Source organism: Poeciliopsis prolifica, unplaced genomic scaffold (genome assembly GCF_027474105.1).
Source record: "Poeciliopsis prolifica strain line A6 unplaced genomic scaffold, Auburn_PproV2 SCAFFOLD051, whole genome shotgun sequence".
NCBI classification, from domain to species: domain Eukaryota; kingdom Metazoa; phylum Chordata; class Actinopteri; order Cyprinodontiformes; family Poeciliidae; genus Poeciliopsis; species Poeciliopsis prolifica.
Window position 1 is genome coordinate 3,668,043 of NW_026562426.1, and position 21,252 is coordinate 3,689,294.

At 40.3% G+C, this 21,252-nt stretch overlaps 1 protein-coding gene across 2 annotated transcripts; it reads right to left on the reverse strand.

Annotated features, from left to right (window-relative positions):
* Positions 1–1,243: 1,243 nt before the first annotated feature.
* Positions 1,244–20,767, reverse strand: fxr2 (FMR1 autosomal homolog 2). 2 transcript variants are annotated; one of them, XM_055058633.1, is made up of 17 exons: positions 19,804–20,767; positions 15,334–15,386; positions 12,763–12,856; positions 12,607–12,678; positions 10,845–10,993; positions 10,648–10,741; positions 10,442–10,558; positions 9,647–9,817; positions 9,486–9,564; positions 8,682–8,791; positions 8,347–8,433; positions 6,816–7,044; positions 6,506–6,685; positions 5,555–5,749; positions 5,364–5,471; positions 5,199–5,287; positions 1,244–3,559 (listed from the first exon to the last, which is right to left on the reverse strand). In XM_055058633.1, exons 1-17 carry the CDS (start codon positions 19,852–19,854, stop codon positions 3,467–3,469), a joined length of 1,971 nt encoding a protein of 656 aa, XP_054914608.1. In that variant the 5' UTR covers positions 19,855–20,767; the 3' UTR covers positions 1,244–3,466. The 2 variants fall into 2 exon arrangements, with proteins under 2 accessions (XP_054914608.1, XP_054914607.1); XM_055058632.1 differs by having other exon boundaries at positions 8,634–8,791.
* Positions 20,768–21,252: the final 485 nt, after the last annotated feature.

Genomic DNA, 21,252 nt, shown 5'->3' on the forward strand with positions numbered 1-21,252 from the left:
TTCATTGAGGCTCCATAATAGCCGTATGAATGAAATAAGTAATTATTGATGTGACAGCAGCACACGGCTTTGGCAAGGTTCTGCGAGGGAACGCAAAAGAAAAAAAGTTTCCCCATGTCTCCTAGGGGGCTCCGTAATGAACTATTTGAAACGGAAATTAGAAGTTTCTGTCTAAAAACTGCTTTATATTCTAAGGAAAAGAATTACTGCAACTGGAAAAAAAAATCACACTCTAAATTCATAAATTGACTTTTAAGATTAAAATCTGAATTCTCAGAAAAAGAAAGTTATGATTTTGAGATTAAAGTAAACATAATTTTTTTTCAGTGACCCTAATCTTGAATTTTGACTCTTCTGTCTTTATTCACAAAATTCTGTCTCAAATATCAAAATTTAAATTTTTTTTTTGAAAAGTCAGAATTCTGAAAAAAAAAAAAATCTGAATTGTGACCTTTTTTGACAGCCCTAATTTGCTTCCTTAGAATTACATAACCTTTCAATTCAGTTAGATTTATTTAAGGAATACATTTATATGACAATTGTAAACTCAATGTAGAAGGCAGCAGTATATACAAATAAAGGCAAATAATATACATTGAAATTTTAAATAACACAGAAGTTAGATGATATAAAATCAGAAAATGAAAAAAAAAAAGAAGCCAAGCATTAAAATTACAACAGCACCAGATAATCCAGCTATTGTTCAGCTATTGTTCTGGGGGTCAATTTGTACATTTCAGACCAAAGTAGATGTATGCGGCACCCTCAAGGAAATTGATCCCAAAGATGAACCAGACTTGTGCAACTCCAGAATTCTCTTTTCAATACCTTGGCTGATTTCTTTTGACCTTCCCATCGTTTCAAACGATAAAGGAGTGCATTTGAGGTGTGGCCTTAAAATACAGCCTCCCATTAACTCAAATGTGTTGCTTAATCTATCAGAAGTTTCCAAAGCCAGGACATAGTCATCTGGGCTTTCTTTTGTTTAAATCATTCTGTATGTGAACCTCTGATTTTGATGAGAAATTCATCTGCCATATTTTCATTATTATAGAAATTAGCAAATCGAAATAATTTTGGTCATTTTAATTAATCTCAAAAGAGAGAATGTTGGTCTGGTTTAATTTCAGCAAGTGACAAAAAAGAAAAACCAAAAAAGAAGCTTGGTGTCTTTTTAGTCAGTGTATGCAACTTTTTGTTTGAAATATAAATATGCTAACAATAACCTGCTGCAAAAAAGATATATCAAACAATGAAAAGTCCTTTATTGCCATCAGAACATGAGTGAGAAAACCAGAGACATAAATCTGACAGTGAGGAGTCAACAGTACACCTAGCATCCACAAACACACACAGCAGGCACTCTGTCAACACAACGTGGGGATTACAGATACATTAGCGAATACAGCAGTCAACAGAATGAGGTAAGAAGGCAAATACACATCCACTCATACATGCAACTGAAACAAGGTCCAAACACTTGAATGCTCGTTCTTTCTCTAAAAACAAAATGGTTGGGCAGAAATCTACAACAGCAGCATGGAGGGAGGGAGGGAAGGGGTGGTCTCAAATCAACCAACTGCATACCCTGTCAGGTGTCTCTCCAAACCTTTGGTCATGAGAATGCTTGCTTGACATGCACCAGGATGCCCTTGGGTTTGTAATACTTGGCGAGTCATGAGCAAAGGGACGAGTTCTTTCCCTGACTTAGCATCTACTGAATAAGAATCAAAGATGGACCCAAGGGTAGAAAAAAAAAGTTGATTCAGTCACAAATAAAGTTCTCCTCCCAAGGCAGAGTTTCTACATTAGTTGGACATTCAGTGGGTAGATTAGCAGCAATTCTAGCTCATTAAACAATGACTTAAAAAAAAAAGGAAAAAAAAAAAAAAAATTACCCTTTCCTCATGCACTGGACAGGCACCACTCAGTAACTAAATGCCATGCAAGGTAGAAAAATAGACTGCAAACTCACAAGACAAAGAAATCAGAGCTCATTTCCACAGGAGAGGTTGATTTCACTTCAATGTTTTATTTCAGATTTTTCTAAAGATGTGGAAATAGCAACAAAAAAAAGTAAGAACGGAGAGCTGTAACCAAGACAACAGTAACAACATGAGCAGAGAGCCACTGAGGTTTCCAGTCCCTTCAACCCAAATCCACTGCCCTCAACAGGACAGACATCTTTCTTCTTTTTTCTCCTGCAAACTGCATTGATCTGTGCGCCCCCTGGTGCTCTGTGTGTGTCTGTGTAACTGTGTCCCTTGTGGCTCTCGTCCCTGTCCCACAGTCTGCAGTCTCTCGGCCCTCCACGCCCTCCTAATAGAAGCCCCCCAGTGCTTCCGGAGCCGTTCACTGCAGTGGTTGAAATCAGCAGAGGCTGAAGTTGCCGCTGCCCCTCTGACACAGAGAAAGAGGCACTGTGTAGTTTTCTTTGTAAATTTAAATCTACAGTTCAAGTGTGCCTGTCTGGACTGAACCCTGGACCATTGAAAGATCTATAGGCAAGAGGGGGAACACAACATCCCCTCAGCACTTTGCTTTGTTATGTCAACCCTCGTGGTTTAGTTTTATCGTTGCCAAATCCCTTCACTCGCGCGCACTAACGGGTCTGCACGCTCTGCCTCCCGCCCCCATTATACACGGAATGAGGACGAGTGCTGTTAGGATTTAGTATTTGGCACCAGATTTGGTTTACCCCCTGCCACTCTTTTACACTGGTCAGCCATTTTCTGATCCTAGATCACTCCCCTTCTGTTCCATCCGTCAAACCAAATTTTAAATAAAAACAACTAGAAGAACTTCCCCCTCTTGTTACCTCTTCTCAGGAAACAAAACCAAACTTTATGGAAAAACTTAAGTTTTTATTTCTTTTTTTCCAAATTCAAGGCACAATGTCTATCAATATTCCGATCTGTCCATCTTTGCTCTGCGTGAACAGTGCTTCGCATGAACTACAGGACTGTCTGCTCGCACGCCTGCGGTTCACATCTCTCGACGGTTCTGTTAACACCGAGACACGTCCAATTTTTTTGGTGGAGAGAGCAACGGCCCAGTCCAAACCAGTGATAAACAATGAACAGAATTAACATTAAACAAAAAGGACACAAAGAAAGTCAACCGTTAAAAAAAATAATAAAGTCTTGTCCTGTTTGTGTTTTCAGTATCTTGAGAAATATGCATCAGCTCTCTTTTGGCAAGCGAGTTGAGTTTTTAAATAAGCACTAAGTACTGATAGATAGGATAGCATACACCGTTAACGTGTGGTTTTAAGTAGATGCGTTTGTCGGTTTTCTTTTTTTTGTTTTTTTTGTTTTTTATACTTTTTCCATCTCATAGTATGAACTCAGGTATTTTGTCAGGTACTTTTCATCTCTTAAGGTTTAAGTTAATGCAAGCAGGGACACAGTTTGCCATGGAGTCTTGCTTGAGACTTGGGTTTGTGAGGGAGTGGGGGCTCCTCTCCTTATGAGACCCCATTGACCAAAGTCGGCGTCTCTTTGCTAGGAGAACGTGTTGAGGGCGTTCGCTCCTCCTTCTTTGCACTGGTTCCGTTCTCCTGTGAAGGGGAGAGAAATGTTGATATTCAGCGTCAAACAATCTTGGAAGCGCTCTGTTAGAGATGCTGTTGCAATTCAGCTGTTGACCAGAGATGGAACATTTGCGGCTTGGTCAGCCCTCATCTGTACCGAACCAGTCAAAAACTCAAAAATGTGACATGAAGGCATCGTTTTTAGTGCCAACAATGATATGGAGATTACTGTAGGAAGAACACTCAAAGTAGGCTGTTTTTAAAATTAGTGAGATACTCACTATAGTGGCGAAGCAGAAGAAATACTGCCATCTGCAGGTGAAGTTAGTCAAATTTGCAATAATCTCAATTAAACCTGTTACAATAATGGCATGTCAGGGCCATTAAAGATAGAAAAAACAAAGTAAATTTAAGCCAGAAAATTCTGAACTTACCCAAGTTTCAAAGGTCAAAAATTTTCGACTCAGAACTCTGAAAATGTTTGTTATTTTTGTAAAAATGTCTGGGATTAATCTCAAAATTTATGATTTTTTTTGGCAGAAATTAACTATATATAATGGCTCTGATACGCAGTTGTATAGCAAGATATAAATCACATGATAAATAAAATGAGCTCAATCATTTCCATTTTGATTACCGTATTTTCTGAACTATAAGTCTCAGTTTTTTTCATAGTTTGGTGCGACTTACACTCCAGAGCGACTTATGTGTGGAAATGAACACATTGTATCATATCACGTTATTTTCACACTAAACCGCAAGAGGGTGCTCTCGGCCTGTGTTATTCTACATTCGGAGTTAGCAGAGTTGTTTACAAGCGACTGAGGACGAAGATTTTGTTCGATTTAGTGATTTGAAGTAACACGGATAGTTTGGTAAACTTGTCAGCATGTTATCTATGCTATAGTTACCTGAATAACTCTCAGTATGTTATGCTAACATACCATTCACGTTTTCAGTTCATCAATTGTCATGTAACGTGGCATACCATACAATTATTCAGCAATTGTTGCCTCTATCCTATTTTTATTTTACATTGCCTTTCGAGGTGACAAGTCTGTTCTTAGTGTTGGATTTTATCAAATAAATTTCCCTTAAAAATGCAACTTACATAGTCTGGAAAATACAATAATATTTTTTGAAGGACAATTTTAGAGAACATAAGCCATTTTATTTATGTTTTGGTTGTGTGTGGTTTTTACTTATTGTTTTTAGTTGTGTTTTAATTTGGGTATTTAAAATACCTTCCTGTCACAGTGTGCAGGCTTCTGTACAAAATTAAAGTTTATTACTCTTGAGAGGGTGGACTTCCATTATTAAGGCAAAAGATGCTAAAAATAGCTTAAAATGTGAACTATAAATAATTTAGCATTTATTTTAAAATGATGGTGAATCATGTTTTACAGCAGCTGCTGTGTTTTTAGCTCATTTTATCTGTGAAGCACTTTGTGATTTTAATCTGTGGATGTTGCTATAGAAATAAAATTTACTTACAGCAATGTAATGTCACTATTGATCTTGGTATAATTAATAAATTATGGTAGGTGACATGAACATTTTTTGAACAATTTCTCTTCTCATTTTGTGCTAAAAAAAGCTGGAATCAGGAGCTCATTGCTTAACAAAAGATTGAAAATGAGTCCCAGAACTCTGATTGTGCGTTTACCTTGAGTTCAGGTCCAGAGTGGTTCTCTTTCTGAGGCAGGTTCTGTCGGCTCTGCGACTCAGGACGGGATATGTAGTCAGCTACGGTCACTGAGAAACATCAAACTGTCAGCTGGAACACTCAGAGGGAGTGTGTGTTGATTCGCTAGAGAGCGCCGCTGCTCACCACTTTCTCCTGGTTGCCTGTCACGACTAGCGGACCCTCCCTCTGGTCGGCTGCCACGATTACGGCGCCGGCGGCTTCGGTTGCGGCGCTGAGGTCGAGCTTCTTCGTCTAATCATCAAATTGGTAAAAACTGATCAAATTCTGGAGAAGTTTTACTTTCAGCTGTTTGCGACACACCGGGTGGTTCTCACCTAGTCCGTTCTCACTGGGGCCGGCCTGATTATCTGACTCTGTGGCGGCGTCCATCACGCTGGGCTCCTGGTCATTACGGCGCCGGCGGGAGCGTCTGTGACGGTCCCCTGCCAAGCCCTCACTGAGGTCGGCGTCTGCAATCTCGCCCTCTCCTTCTAGCAGAGCGTACGGGTTGCTGTCTGGATCCCTCAGAACTGACAAGATTAGAAATATGACTCAACATTTTTATAATTTGTTTACTAAATGTATCAAATAAATAGTGTATGAAATGAAAATCCATCTTCTGCATAACCGCCAACAGATTTTTCATACACACATACTATAAAAAAAAAAAAAAAAAATCAGAATTAACAGGTTAGCTGCACTAACCTGTCTTCGGTGCACTCCTACTCATCACACAGTCTTATTACAATATAAATGATTCAAAGTGTAATTATTACATAAACTTCAAAGTAATTTCTTTTATTACTGTTATTTATTTTATATATTTAGGCATTCTAGCACCTGATTGTGAAATAAAAAAATCGTTTAATTTTTTAAATGTTTGACAAATTGGAGGAAAAAAAAATCCTGCATCTCTCTTCCAGCTCTGGACTACCAAGCATTCCAGTTTGGGGCCATGCTTTGTGAAACAGCTCACGGTTAGTCAGACTGGATTGCATCTGTACATATCTGTTTTATGTTCAAAACAGATATGTTTTAATTAAATGTAAGTGAAAAATCAGAACACATCCATCTGTGTGTAATTAGACTAATGTGTTTCACTTAGTGTTAAAGTTTCTCAAATAAATTCACTTTTCAGTAATATTCTAATTTATTGAATGGGTCTGTACATTTTGCATTGTTTTGACAATGGTTTTGTTCTATAAAGTCAGATTTCTTCCACATGAGCCTTCGCTCTGCAGTTACTAGGTCAATTGTCCTGAAAAGAGCAATGAAATGTAACATACCTGAGCTAATTGAGTTGGAGGGCTTGGCTGTGGGGCCCCCGCGCCCCCGTCCCGAGTTCGCACCTCGGCCCCTGCCTCCCCGTCTGGAGCCTCTCTCGTCCCCACCAATGCCACGGGGCCTAAGTTCGCGATCATTGACGTCCTCCGACTCGGAAGCATTTGATAGTTCAGAGTTTGTGCCTGGGAACAAAAATAAAAACATTTAAAAAGAAATGTGTTTTTTTTTATTTTTTATAATCAGATGTAAATCTAGGGTGAAAACAGTGTTGCATCATATCCAGGTGAAGCGTTTTTGTTCCTTCCATCTCACCGTATCCAGAGTACTGGGTGTTGGAGGCTCTTCGTCCTCGGCCACGCCCGGCGTACGTACGCGATGCGTGGAGAGAGTTGCTGCTCTCATCCGTCATGTAACCTTTCTCCCGGTCACCACCAGGGCCTGCGGGGCCAGCGGGCCGGCTGGGGGCCGTGCGGTATCCCACCCCGATCTGACGGAGCTGCTCGTCAATCTGGAGGCGCTCGAGACGCAGCTGCTCCACTTCCTGCAGAACATGCGGTTAACAACATCTGTGGTATTTGCTGAATTTGTTTTACAGAAGGTAGAACAAGTTTAGCCTCTGCTTTCTTAAATTACCACTTTATTTATCTTATCTGTAAAAAAATAAAAATAAAAAGACTAGTTGCTTATTTCTTTGCATTTTCTCATAATCCCCAGTAGATGGCAGTGATGCAAAAATATTTATTCTCAAATGACTTTTTCCAAGTCTTTAATAAGTCTGAATGAGAACTGTTTGTTCTACTCCTTAGAGCAGAACAAACACTCTAGAAACAAGATCATTGTGTCTGACATTACAGAAATACTTTCTGGACCTGAAGGCAGAAGGAAGTGGCAGCAGTTCTCCAATGGGAGTGTGACAGCTGACTCCACCAATGACAGCTGGATCCTTATGGGAGGTGAGGAGGGCGAGGTAGGGCAGGGGGGGTCTTGGAGTTATCTTTGGAAGCTAAGGGTCCGGATGGCCTGTAACTTACACCCTAGTGCACCCTGTAGCCGGCCCCACAGAGAGGAGCTATTTATAAAAGCTCATGAGGTAAGGCCAAAACCAGACTATCAGCAGCTTCCCTCCTGAGGATTCAGGCTGGCAGGACACAGGTGACGGGCCTGCAGGCTCATTACTAACGGACTAGTGAGGGAACGCAGTCAGAGTGAAAGAAGTAAACTCCCTGCTGCAAACTCAGATATGATGACAAGGAATGTACCCATTTGAAAATCTTGGCCTATATGGATAACCGATATATTAAGTCATATCTGCATACATTGTACACAAGAATAAAGTCATAACAATAAAGTGGAAACAATTCAAGAATGAGGTCGTAACAACAATAGTCATATAATAAAAATAGAAAAAATAGAAAATAGAAACAATAAAGTGAAACAACAAAGTCATATTACCTGCATAAAGACACAATAAAAGTCAATATTACCAGAATAAAGTCAGAATATTAAGTCAAGTTTATTTGTCTAGCACATTTCAGCAACAAGGCCGTCTGAAGTGTTTTACATTACATGACATTTTGCAAAATATCAATTATGACTTTCTTCTGGTAATATTTCATCTTTATTCTGCTGATTTGTGGAATACCCTCTGCTGATAGTCATTGGGTGATTTAGGTTTGTTTAAAGATTTCTTCTAAGTTTTCTGAATAACGGCAACCACACAGTAATATGCTGCCATCTCTGTGTTTCACAGTGCAGGTGTGTTCATATTGATTGAGGTTAGCTTTGGACCATAAAAAGTTTTTTCATCTACTGTATTTAAGAGAGAGAAACTGGATGAACCAACCTGCAGGTAGGACACATGGTACTCCAACAAGGCCTGAGCATTGCTGATGTTTTCCTTAGTTCCAACAAACACAAAGGGAACCATGCCCTAATGAAGCACAAATGACAAGTTCAGGGTTTAATCACGGTGTCGAGAAACATGTCAGTCCATCAACTAATAGCAACAGTTGAGAGCCATTAAAGCGGAAGTACTACTGACAGGGCAGGAGGAACAAAGATGTAGCATTGAGCAGCAAAGCAGAAGGAATGTTGTGGGTGTCAGAAAGACGAGCCGAACGGAGCATTCACCTCTTTGCTGCTGGCAGTGTCGTCTCTGCCAGCCCCCTGCCTGCCTACCTCCTCCCGGGGAAGCTTTTTGTCGTTGTCTCCCTCGATCCGGACACGGACCACGCCTGACTTGTCTACTATCTCCTGGATGACTTTGCCATTCTTTCCGATGACTTTGCCTGGAAGAAAACGGAAGCAAAGAGAGTCAAAAGCCATATTTGTGTTGGATGCCATGTAATACATAAAACACTCCACATCTGCTTTTTGTGTGGCATATTCATACGGGACAACAGAAGCTTCAGATGTCGCTGAAAGACGTCTCCCAGATATGTTAATGAGTTCGTTCAAGTCGACTTGATGAATGACAGGAGTAGATGTTCAAACTACTTTTCTGGCTGCGGCCACAGCTCAGTGTGCCAGCCAGCTGTATGACAGAGGTAAACTATTCTTACCGCACAGTGCAATACTTGATGGGGGCCACTATTTTGATTCAAATTCAAAAATACTTAAGAATCCCAAAGGAAGATTAAATGTTGTTGTAGCCTATATTAAATCAAATTCTTCAGCGTTACTGTCGGTATGAAGATTCTATTGAAGAGGCTAGCATCTTAAAAATAGCAAAGTATGAAAAATACTTCCATAATCAGTCCAACTACACAGCATCTAAAACAAGAAGCGACTAGTGTTATTACAGGACCTCAGAGTTCAGCAAAACTGAACTCAGCAGGGGAATTTTTCCTTAAATTACTGACTTCACAGATTCGCACAGGATTAAAAACAGACAATCTGCAATCACTACAACAGATAAAACTAATCCTATATGAATATGGCTTAAGCCATCAAATGATGGGAAGGTCAAGTTGCTTCACTCACCTACAAGGTTCCTAGGAACCTGGAAGTAATCTTCTTTGAACTCCAGATATTCTCTCGCCTGCTTCACAGCCTCAGGAGTCTTGAACACAGCACACAAGTCCAGCATCAGAGAGCATTCAGGCAGCTGCAGCTAACGACAGCAGCCTCAGTGGGGCGCTCACCTCTCCATAGATCCTGAAGGTACAGCTCTCCTCCTCCAGCTCAATGGCCGTCACTCCAGGCACCTTCCTGGCCTGCTGGATGTTGGCACCGTGGGAGCCAATGGCGAGGCCCATCAGGTCCTCTCTGACTCGAACCTCTTCTTGGTAAGCTGCTGCTAGCTGCTTACTGGTCTAAGAAAGGGAACCCAAACAACATCAGGAAGACTGGAAGTGGACAGGTTCGTGTCTCACTGGTTCATTTCACCAGTGGTGTTCTGTTCATCAGCTCAGCCACTGACCCCAGAGGCAATATGACTGAAAGTCCTTGTGTTTTCCTTTTCATGTGGGTGCACTGATTGCAGTGTTCTGCCTGCTAGCCAATGTTTAAAAGCTGATTACGAGTTTTGTTTTTGTGTGTGTGAAAAGTTATTTACAATGATTCAGCAACAGTGGCCCCCCCCTAACTGTTGCTGAGTCATTGTTGCAACAGTAACAAAACAGTGTCTAAGGGACACTGGCTGATTTTCAGAGCTTTGCCGAGCTCATCCAGAGTTAAGATCTGTGGATGAGATTGTTTTCTGATGTAAGCTTCAGCTGATTGCCGATCTCCCAAAATTAAGGAAATCGGGTCGGTTTTTAGGCTAGCTGTTTTTAGGCTAGCCGATTTTAGCTAACCGTGTGTAAGCCCTCTGGAAGTATTTTTATGCAAATGACTACTTTGAACCACATTGTTACCATCCTGAAGATGAAATCTAAGGCCAACAGGGACAACCTTTGTGAAATAAAACCAATGAATATTTGCTGATAAACATTTACCTCCAAATGTTTGGTGGCTTCTTCGTTGCGGGACATTAGGATGAGCTTGGTGCGGATGCTGCGGAAATGCATGTCACTCAAGAGTGTTGCACGCTTTACCGTTGTGTCATTTGTAGACTTGTGGGAGAGGGGAAAAACAGGGCAATGTGAGATCTAGCAATTATCTAGTTTCAGAAATTAAGTAAGGGATTTTGGAATTTCCTAACCAGGACAATGAGCTCATGTGTTTGAGCACTGTAGAAGATGCAATTGGCGCCGATAGCTTTTCTGAAGTCTTTGTGAATGCCATCGCTTGCACATCTGACAAAAACAAGACACACACACTAACAGCACTGCTCATGATCTGCAGAAAGCTGCTGAAAAATCTCAGCATCACAATAAAGCTGGACAAAGGCGGACTCACATGTCTCTCAGGTCTTCAGGGACAGGGATGGTGATCTTATGGAACGTGTTTTGAGAGGCGGGACTGTTGGGGTTCAGCGGCCTGATGCGCTCTGACGTGACAATCTCATTATATGTGGCATCGCAAGCTGCGTATTCGATTACGTAAAACTGAAACGGCACAACAGACATTTATAACAGTTATAGGAAGTAATATCTAGCTGTTTTAGTTTAAGAAGAAATACAAAAAAAATCCCCAGGATCAGATGGTTAGGGTTTTATCACCTACGGTGATCAGTCTACGGTTAAGAGATTTGGACTGATTGACGTTTTATGATGATTACTGAAATTAGTGTAATTTTAAACTATCAAACCTACAGTCATGATTAGCCAATTAAAACCTAAGAGGAACTAGGGTGAATTTTGTAGTTAGGCACCCAGTTAATAAACTCTACGATTCTCTCCCTTTTCTTTTTTTTTTAAAGGTATTATTAAGCTATCCGGCCTTTACGGTATAAAATGATTAATTTAACAAAGGTGAAGCTAAATCAAGGAAGCTGAGGTTTTCCATTTTGAATAAATGCCCTGATGATAGACTTCAAATTGCTCAGAACTTAATTTTTAATTGTTTGCAGATTAATCTAAAGCAACAGTCACTTCTTCATGTCTTCTCAACCTATTGTCACAAATTCATCAGCCTAAGGCTACGATGGGCAAACAAATCAACATCTCAGTTCAAAGACACTCATTTGTGTAGGAATCAATAGAAACGGGCCCACTTACATTTGCCAAATAATAGACTCAAAGTTCCCACATCCCACAGTACTCCGTTTTACTGCACTATGTATTAACGCAGGGAAATACCAGATTGCACAATTTATTTCTATCAGCAGATAATTGGCTAATGGAAGCACATGCTGAAGATAAGCAACTATAATAAAATGAAATAATTGCAGAACTGACTCAAAATACTTTCAGAAAGAATATTAGAATTGAATATAAAGATCTACCAGCAGAAAGTTAAAGGATAATGGAAGCATAAAGCTCAACAGTAAGCTAAAACAAAACAGAATGTGAAACTACAACAAACAGGGGCAAAATTACAAAAGAAAAATAATTCGGTCCAGGTTAGTTAAGATTAGTTTTAAGTGTTCTACTGTTTTGTCAAAATAAGGAAGTGGGATTTTTAAATTTAACATTTTTATAAACAACAGCTAAATTCTCCCCTACTTATTGTTTTTTTTTTTATGGCCTAATTAAGCAGGTTAAAATTTTGCCATATTGTAATTAAATTTTGGCATATTCTAACTATGTTAGAAAGAATCCATGAGCCATTTAAAAAAAGTATTTTTCTTAGCATCAATATGGAGTTTGAAGTTTTTTATTATGACAACACTAAAGAAGGCCAGTTGATTAATTTTCCACACATTCAAAGGATCCAAGCTGCTCCTGTAAACAACACAGTCAGAGTTACGGCTCAGATCATTTATATTCTGGGTACCTTCAGTCATTTCTATTGCGCCCGTTATGACACAGCAGAAAACTGATAAAAATCCTGCTTTTATACAGCTGGTTTAATTCATTATTAATTATTCAACAGCGTTCGATTAACATCTGGCTTTGATGCTTTTTTTAAAGTCAAATGGAAGCAAGAAGTGTATACATACTTTTTCGCCTCCACACAACTTTCTGTTAACTTTGTTTCAAACAAATGGCAGCGACAATGACAGTGAATTATTATGTGTCTGCAGGTTACTTTATTTTCCCAGTATCCAGCCACCTACCTCTCCCTTCATCATCCTGACCCGTGCTAACCACCAGCCGCACGGCTCCTGTTCATTGGCCCTGGAGTAGACCTGCGGAGACCATAGGCGCGTGAGTTCAGCAGGAAGTCCAGGTGTGAGACCTGGATTAGAACGGAGCAGCGCAGCAGTTCTCACCTCCACCTCCTCGCCTTCGCCAATGTCTTTGTGGTAGTCGGCTGGAGGAGGCAGCCGCACGTCGCTGAACGGCAGCTGTCTCTCAGGTTGCCAGCTTAAACACGACGAGACAGATTAAACACAGTTGTTATTAAATACTGTCTGCTTCTTTCGTTTCATGTCCTGATTGCAAAGATTGCTCATTAAAACTTTAAATGTCCCTAGTAATCTTATCTTAGTCTAGTGCAATAAATTGTTTTTGTTGTATAACAATAAGATAATCTTTGATTTGGCCAAATAACATTTTCATAGGTATCCTATACAGTAGCAGTGCACTGGTTGCAGTTTTCTGACCAATCACAGAGCTGTAAAATACCCGACCTGCTGATTCCGATTTTTGTCCAATGCCCTTTTTTGTTTTGTCTGAAAATACACACAGATTGCACTGGCTGTTGCAGCTCTAAGTCGTTCTGTGTCACATGATCTGATGGTATCCCGAGCAACAAACTGGCCATAGATCAGCTGAAGCACGAGCCTATAAATTTATGACATTCACCAATGATTGCAACATTATATCTATCACCAATATAAAAACAGAGAGCAACCACACTTATGTTAGCCCAGCACTTCAGAGTTTGAATCATCAGCAGAGGCTGAACATGAGTTTATTTCAGAATATGGTGATGGGTAAATCCTTCGAATCAGATGTTAAAGCTAAAGGTGTAGTGAATGCAGTTTTCCGGCCTATTACTGATCTTTAAAAAGCTGATACCGATTTTGCCTAATACCAATTTTTTTTTTGCTAAATTAAGCAACAAAGCGACTAAGTTGGGTGAGTACTGTTGATTGCACATGTTCAGAGTGCAGACATGACCTTTTTGGCCGGTTCGTCAGCCAACCGCTTTTGGCAGAGCAAAAGAGGACAGTGCCTGATTTTCAGACATTCTAAGAGGGGGATAAGAACAGTTTCTCATTCACGTATCACCCAATGTCGAAAAATGAAGAAAATCCGGGCCGATTTATTGCCACACCCAATATTACAGATAGGAGACCACACTGAAATCTAGCTCATTTGTGTAGAACCTCTGATCTGGAACATTTCTCATACTTTTTAATCCATAATTTTTAAGCAACTAAAACTCCTTTAGAATTTCCCCACGGGAAACTTCTCCAACACCTCCATGTGCTCAGAGAGAGTAGAAGGACAAAAAGGGGGGCTGGGAACCATCCCAAAAATGACACTGGGCATGGTAATACCACTCCCCTCCCCCTCCTATCTCACATACCATGGATTACTATTTTTAGGAGAGCCACACGATCTACACTCAGCCATGATGGACCACAGGGAAGCCTGGGGGTTTTGGGGGGCAGTAGGTGGGTTCAGGAGGAAAGAAAGTTGTGGCAGCAGTGTGGTTGGGACAGAGATGGGAAGAGAAGGAAGATTTTAAAATGACCTGTTCCAAGACACATATGGACAGCTGTGTCCCAGGCACGGGTGCTGAAGAGGGACATTTTAAAGGCCTCGAGCAAAGTCTTGTTACAGTCATCAAATTTCTAACTTACTTTCCTTTGAGCTTTTATTTAAAGACTACAGTTCCTTCCTTGGGGAATTTTTTTGTATTTTGTCATATTACAACTACAATTTTCATAATACATTTATTATGTTTGTGTTAACACAAACACTGCTTCTTTTTAAACAAATACAAATCTGATAAAAAGTCAAGTCTACATTTAAATTCAGATCCCAAAATGCCTCCAGAAGTCACCCAATCATCCCTGCACCATGAGAACTGATGGTTTACTACAGCACATCCAAGCATGTCAATGTTAGAATGTCCTAGTCAAAGTGCAGATTGGAGTACAGTTGAGAATCTGTGGTAAAGTTGGAAAGTGACGTTTGGGGAAAATACTCTCCTTCTGGTTAGGCTGAAAAGAAAACGGGCATAAACTTTAGCCTGTAGAGGAGCAAGTGTAATAGAGCCTACCACAGACTTCACTATATGATGAAAATCATTTTTCTAATAAATACATTAAAGTTTGATATAAAAAGAAATGCACTAATGTAATATCTGTATCGGTCCCAATGTTGGAAAAACAAAATTCTACATGTGGTATCAGTGACAACGTGCACAATACATTAAGGCAAATCTATTCAGTATAATTTTATCCTTTGTGCTCTGAGTGAGGTCATACTTTATCATTTATTTTACATTATATTTAGAATTTCTAATCACACTTTCTGAACCATTTGAAAGGTTTATTGCAGTTTATATATGTTTGATCAAAGTAGTCATCTTATTTGTCAGTTTATTATTCATTAGTTGTTACCCACCTAATTGCACTGCCTGAACAAATTAAAGTTGTGTTGAAATGGACAAAGCTTATGAAGCTAGTGGTGTATTTATACTGTAGCAGTAATCCAATAGATCTGTATTTCAATATAAATATCTAAGAATTAAAATTGTAATGCTGCACTGAAGGCAGAAGACAATCATTCCTGGTTACATGAAAAAAGGGGAGAATTTCAGAAACCATCAAATTTATGAACCCATTATTTCATACATGTAGATAGAACAAAAAGCTCACACTTACTTGTTTTCAAATACAATAGTAAGTGAGTCTTCATGGACATCTTTGATAAAACCCTGAAGAAAAACACAGAAAAGAAGAAAAAAAAAAGATGTTATCACATGCTGTAGAAACATAAGGATCTGGACTGTGTGCGTGTTAGATTTGTGCATGTTGACAGCTGGCTTTCAGGCCAACAGTGTGACTGCTTCTGAAACAGAGCATCTTGGGCCCTGATAGCGAGCCAAGGCGGCACGTTGCTGCTGACACCGTTCTCTGGTTGTGAATTCAGCGTCGGGTGAAAGTGACGACCGACAGCAGAGAAAATTTCCTCACTAACAGGATGAAAACATCTCAGCTCTCTTCATCTGATTGTCCGTCTGCAGCCTAAATGGCTTGTGTCAAATTCCCTGAGTAGTTTTGAGAAAGAAAAAGCATACGAAAATATGTGATTCACAAATCTGTCACATCTACCCAGTGGTAGAAACAGGTGGAAGGGGCCTAGAGTGAACTGCCATAAATGGGATTTGAGGCTCAGAAGATCCCAGTGGGAAGCAGAGAATACTGGCAAGGACAGTTTTGGTTGGGTCATTCTGGACTTTTTCGAGGGGAGAAAAATTTGCCATTTGGAGGTGATGGGAGAGGGAAGTTGGGTGGGAGACTCCCTTATTGCTCAAATGAAAGCCAATCAGAGGCAGATGGACACTCTGGTTCAGCTGGAGTTTTTTTTTTCTGGTTGTAGGGGAACATTCCTTACCCCTGTCGCTACATTTTTGCTAAGAGAGAATGTTAACTAAGCTGAATTATGGATATTTGGACATTTGATGATTTTCTTTTTTTAAACCCTAAAATCAAAAAGAAATGTTTTTATTTTTCATTAAAAAACAAATATTTCCTTAAAATCTTTTTTTGTTTGTTTGTTTTGACAATGATTTTGGGGTTGTAAAGGTTGTCAACTCCTGGGCCTGGCAGAGGTTTAAAGAACCTCCACCCCATTTAGCAATGATGTTGTCACCCAGGACACGTGATGATGTCACCCAGGATACGTGATGATGTCACCAAGGACACGTCACCTTGAAATATCATCTCTGATGTCCAGAGGAACCATTTATGTCATGAGACGGTCATACGGCAACAGCCTTCAGTCAGAGGCCTTTTCAGAATCACTGCCAAACTGACTGCTAGTGGAAATTATTCCTGGTCACAGCGTCACCACAACTCTTTGAAGAAAGTTTGATGAAAATAGTTAACATTGCATTTTGTTTTGGGGTGTATAAAGTTTTTTTTTTTTTTGTAACTGAATAACCTGGAGTCATATGTATTAATTTTTCTAATCACAAAATATAATTCATGAACAGTTCTAACATATCTGTGTGGTTAGGCCCATAGTCGTGGATGTACTGTCACCATAGCAGATTTTGCTTGACGATCTATTGCCCCCAAAGTTATTGCAACAAACAATGATTTTGTTGTTTTGAGACCATTTTCAAGCTATGTAATAATAATGGCACAATCATTCAAGAACACATTCTCAGAAATCAGTAAACTTTAAGTTCTACTGAACATTTGAACTGGAAGACATTTTTAAATATTCTAAATAAATAAAACAGAAAACAAATCAAATGAATTATTAAGTCTCAAAACAAAAGTGTCCTTCAAAAACAAAAAATAAATAAAAATCAGCAGACTGTGAAGACAAAGTTTTTGGTAAAAAGAAAAAAATGATAATCATGCAAATAAAAATGATTGATTTATTGTTTATTGTGACAGGCCTCTGTGGATACATTAGGGAAACCTGGTCAGCTGACAGAGGCTGCAGGTGTGGATGCAGTTCCAGTGAGAAGCAGCTGTAAGACATGGATCTACTGATTCTTATTCTGAACTACTCAGCAGAAACATTCATCAGCGAAACAATGCAGAATTCAGCGCTTCTTCCAACAGCTTTTCACCAACATATTTTAAAAGAGCAGAATTAAAAGCATTTCTTGATGCTGAAACATTTAAGCATCCATCTCTTTGCTGCCACTTTATCTTTTGGAGCTGCAGCTGCCAGCTCCTCAGTATCCCCCCCAACCTCCTAAACAGATTTCAGGTGTTTTTGAAAAGGCCAACTACAGAGACACTGTGCTACATGAGTGACAGCAGAAGATGAGCAAATGTTTGTTTTTTTTTTTACAGTGCATCTGAGGCATTTTGGGTAGTTTACAGTCTGTTTTATCTCTAATGGGACCAGAGGGAGATAAGGACGGCTGTTTAAAATGGGGATGTCTGTTTTTGTCAGACGTATCATAGAAACAGCTGGCTTTTCTGAAGCCAGCCTCTAAAAGATGTGGTTTATTTTAATGCAGATGTGTTGGACAACAGAATTACAGCTCATGAAAATGTTTTGCTAATTGAATGACTCTCACTTTTTCCTCACAGCAAATCTTTTTTCACCCTTAGCAGCGTAGCTGAAGGTAAAAGAGAGATTGTATTGGCTGTTTGCAGCTCTAACTTCGTTTGTGTCATATGGTCTGATGGTATCCCCTAACAACAGAACTAAATCATAAGTCTTCACATTCACAAATGATTAACTGGAAATGTTGCGATATTTGTTATCAATGAGCCACATAAAAACAGAGAGCAACATGCTAATGTTACCTTACCACTTCAGAGTCTGAATGCAAACATCGCCAGGGGCAACACGAGAGTTTATTGCAGAATGCAGCAGAATTTTAGAGAGTAGATAGAAACAAATGTTAAAACTAGAGGTGTACCAACTGCAGTTTTCTGGCTGATCACAGATATTTAAAAACCCTGACCTGCCGATTCTGATTTAGGCATATATAGACACTGAATCTAGGGACTAAATAGCTAAGTTAGTAACAGTGAGGTGACTGTTACTAACCAGGGAAAACCCAGACATGCTCTTTGCAAAGGTAGATAAGATCGGTTTCTCAAGACAGCATCGGCCAATCACAGATCACCCCAAATTAAGAAAATCAGGCACTATTAATTCGGTGCATCCCTAGTAAAACTATGAACATTTTACAATCTTATTAGCTAATATTTATGTTAACCTGAAGTTGAAGCAGCATATTGAGGCTATCCGGCAGAAATTACAGACAGGACAAATATCACCAGGGAAAGCAGATTGTGCCATTTCCAGAAAATTTTTATGAGTAAGTTGGGACAGAGTCACCAACTAGTCAAATGTAGAATTCATTTATTATAAACAGATTACATTGACAGGATCCTGATTGGGACCACATGTTAATCTTAAAGGACTCTGATCTGAAACAGGCACAGGAAATCATGATCAGCTGAACAGTATTTTCAGCTAATAAAAAACAAAACAAAACAAACAACAACAAAATACACTAACTAAAACGGCCAAATCCCAATGTCTAGGCTGTGGACCAAAAGTATGTTTAAGGCAAGTATAGAAGTTAATTTGTCTTCAAAATTAATCTGTTTCAAAAATGCCACAGGGCAAAGCAAAGTCAAGCTCTCCTGATATTACGTGATATCAGTAATATCAGGAGTGGAAAAGAGTGGAAGTCTTCATTATGAAGTCAGCAACCATGTGGTTGATTAAAGCCACAAGCTCTACAACCTTCATGCTGGACAAATAACCCAAATTGTGCCAACTCACTTCCCTCATATGGAAAGCTTAAGAGTTGAGCCTAAAAAAGTTGGGGTCTTCATTTTTAGTTTATCTTACACCTGCTGAATTCTACAGAGCTGGAACCTCACACAGAGCAGGAAATTAAAAGCAAACCAGTTAATGTAAAGAAGGAAAGCGGCAGAATAATGAACGCAAATTACTTTGGAAAGTGTTCAACCACACCAGAGTCAAACCTGTCACCCTGTAAAACAAAAACAACAGGTGAAGCAACGTGGGAGTAAATATAGGATGGTTGCTTAAAGTGTGGGGTGGGCTGGCAGAGCAGCTGAAAGCCTCAAGAGAAGAGCCATGTGTATCAGAATACCGACTGTGGGCTCTTACAATGTAAAATGTAGAAAAATAAAGGAGAAACCAAGTTTGATATTAAATTTGATTTTTCTCTCAGTGAATGACAGCAGCAGAGGCTTACACAGAAATGAAACAGAAAGTCTATCTGTACAGCAACTGTTCCTCCTCAGGGCTGCCTTCTTCATTGGGAGTCAGACCACAAATATATTCTTACAGGAACTGCACAGCAGCTGGCTGCTTTATATTAAATGCCTTCATCACGTGTTTTCTCAATGTATTGGGACTTTTTTTTAAATATCTTTGCTCATAAAGAATAGACATGAACCATATATGCTGATGACAAGTATACTTAGCTTCTCAGCTAAGTCCAGCTAGCGGTTATCCTGAATGGAACACATCTGCTCCTCCTCCTCGCTAACGTTAGCTGAGAAACACTGTGGTAGCTTATCTCTCGGGAGAGGGGGGGGAACAAAGCAGCCTTTCCATCAGACAAAACTTTAAGGTGGGACAACAGCAAACAACCACTGCACGCAGTTTACCTTGTAGAAGGCCCCGTTCGAGCCGCGAACCTCCACGGCCAGTCCGTCCATGCTTTTCAATAGATCCCCACGGCTGTGCTTGCCGTCCGTAACCGTTGCGACTCCCTGCGAGTCCGGAGCCGTTCCCACCCCCAGCTTCACCGGCCCTTCGCCGCTCTCCGACAGCCTCTGGATTTCCAGTGTTTCGGGTGGAGGAGAAAAAAAAGGTGGAGGGGGCAGAGGTGAAGGGGTTGGGGGAAATGGGTGTCACAACAAGCAACGCAACGCAGATGCAGGAAGGAGTGTGTGGAGCGGGGACCGTTATTTGTTTTTGTCCAAATGTAGGATTCAGAGCTCGCGAGCTAAACGGCTCCACCGCGAGCGGCTGCTGTAGTTTCGACTTGCGCGAGGAGAAGCACGCTAAATGATGTTAGCTGCTGGATAATTAGCTGGGAGGCTAGCTATCACGCTAGGCGCCGTCAGTTTTCAGGGATGAAGCTAGCTTGCCTAGTGTCTGGTAGCCAGGTTGCGTTCTGTTAGTTGGACGTGTGGCGCAGACGCTGCATTGAGATATTTCACAGAAGTCGTCACCGGGGGTGGTTTCTTCAGCCTCTGGTGTAATCTTTCCGCGCAGTGTCTTTCTTAAATTCCGTCTGAAAATGTGCAACCGCCCGGCGACTATTCCTCACCAGCCACCCGACCCCTCAAACACACGCTGATAAAGTAAGTAGAAGAGGGTCTGAATGACCTCGAACACCCCACCCCTTCACTCGAGAACCTGCCCATAAGAAAACATGGGTTTCTAATTGGTTAAAATGTTCGTCAATCAATCATCCCTATCGGTTATTGGCTCAGCAAATAAGGGTTGGTCTCTGAGTGGGACCAATAACTGAAAACGATTCACATCCTAACACAATCCATTGGTTTGTTTCCGTGTCAGTTACAATTTCACTCATACTGACCGACTCCCGTACTCCATGTTACCCACTCATTGATGAGAGAGAGTGGGAGCATTCCTTAACAGTCGGCCGGCGACCGGCTCAGCTGGAATTAATGACGACAGGGAGTGGGAGGAGTTTTTATGTTCCTTTAGCCGTTTTTGGTGACGGGAGGAAGAGGTCATATCCAACTTGTCAGTGATTAAGTAATATGAACCTATTCATGTAATTAACAACAGACAACGTGAACAAGCAACAATGAAATAGTGAAACATTCTTAAAGAAATGTTGATGGGTTAATACCTCTGTGCACCATAATATTGTTTTGTAGTTCAGACCCACCCGTACACTAACTTTGGGCTTGAAGCCCATTAGACATCTGTTATAAATAACACATATATTAAAACATCTGTTTCTCAGTCACTGGATTCCACACAGTTAAGCTTAACAGACAGATATACAAACAAGAAAATTGGGTGAAATTTTCTGGCACTGTACGACACACACTCAGATCTTATCTGCCATAGAGGGG

What these genes read in the sequence shown, in the direction of transcription:
- fxr2 (XM_055058632.1), bottom strand. Translation starts at nt 19,854, where the DNA reads ATGGACGGACTGGCCGTGGAGGTTCGCGGCTCGAACGGGGCCTTCTAC. An exon ending in CCTGAAGACCTGAGAGACAT is followed by an intron (nt 10,742 to 10,844) that starts GTGAGTCCGCCT and finishes TGTTTTTGTCAG; the next exon opens with ATGTGCAAGCGATGGCATTC. An exon ending in GGTTCCTAGGAACCTTGTAG is followed by an intron (nt 8,792 to 9,485) that starts GTGAGTGAAGCA and finishes GTTTTCTTCCAG; the next exon opens with GCAAAGTCATCGGAAAGAAT.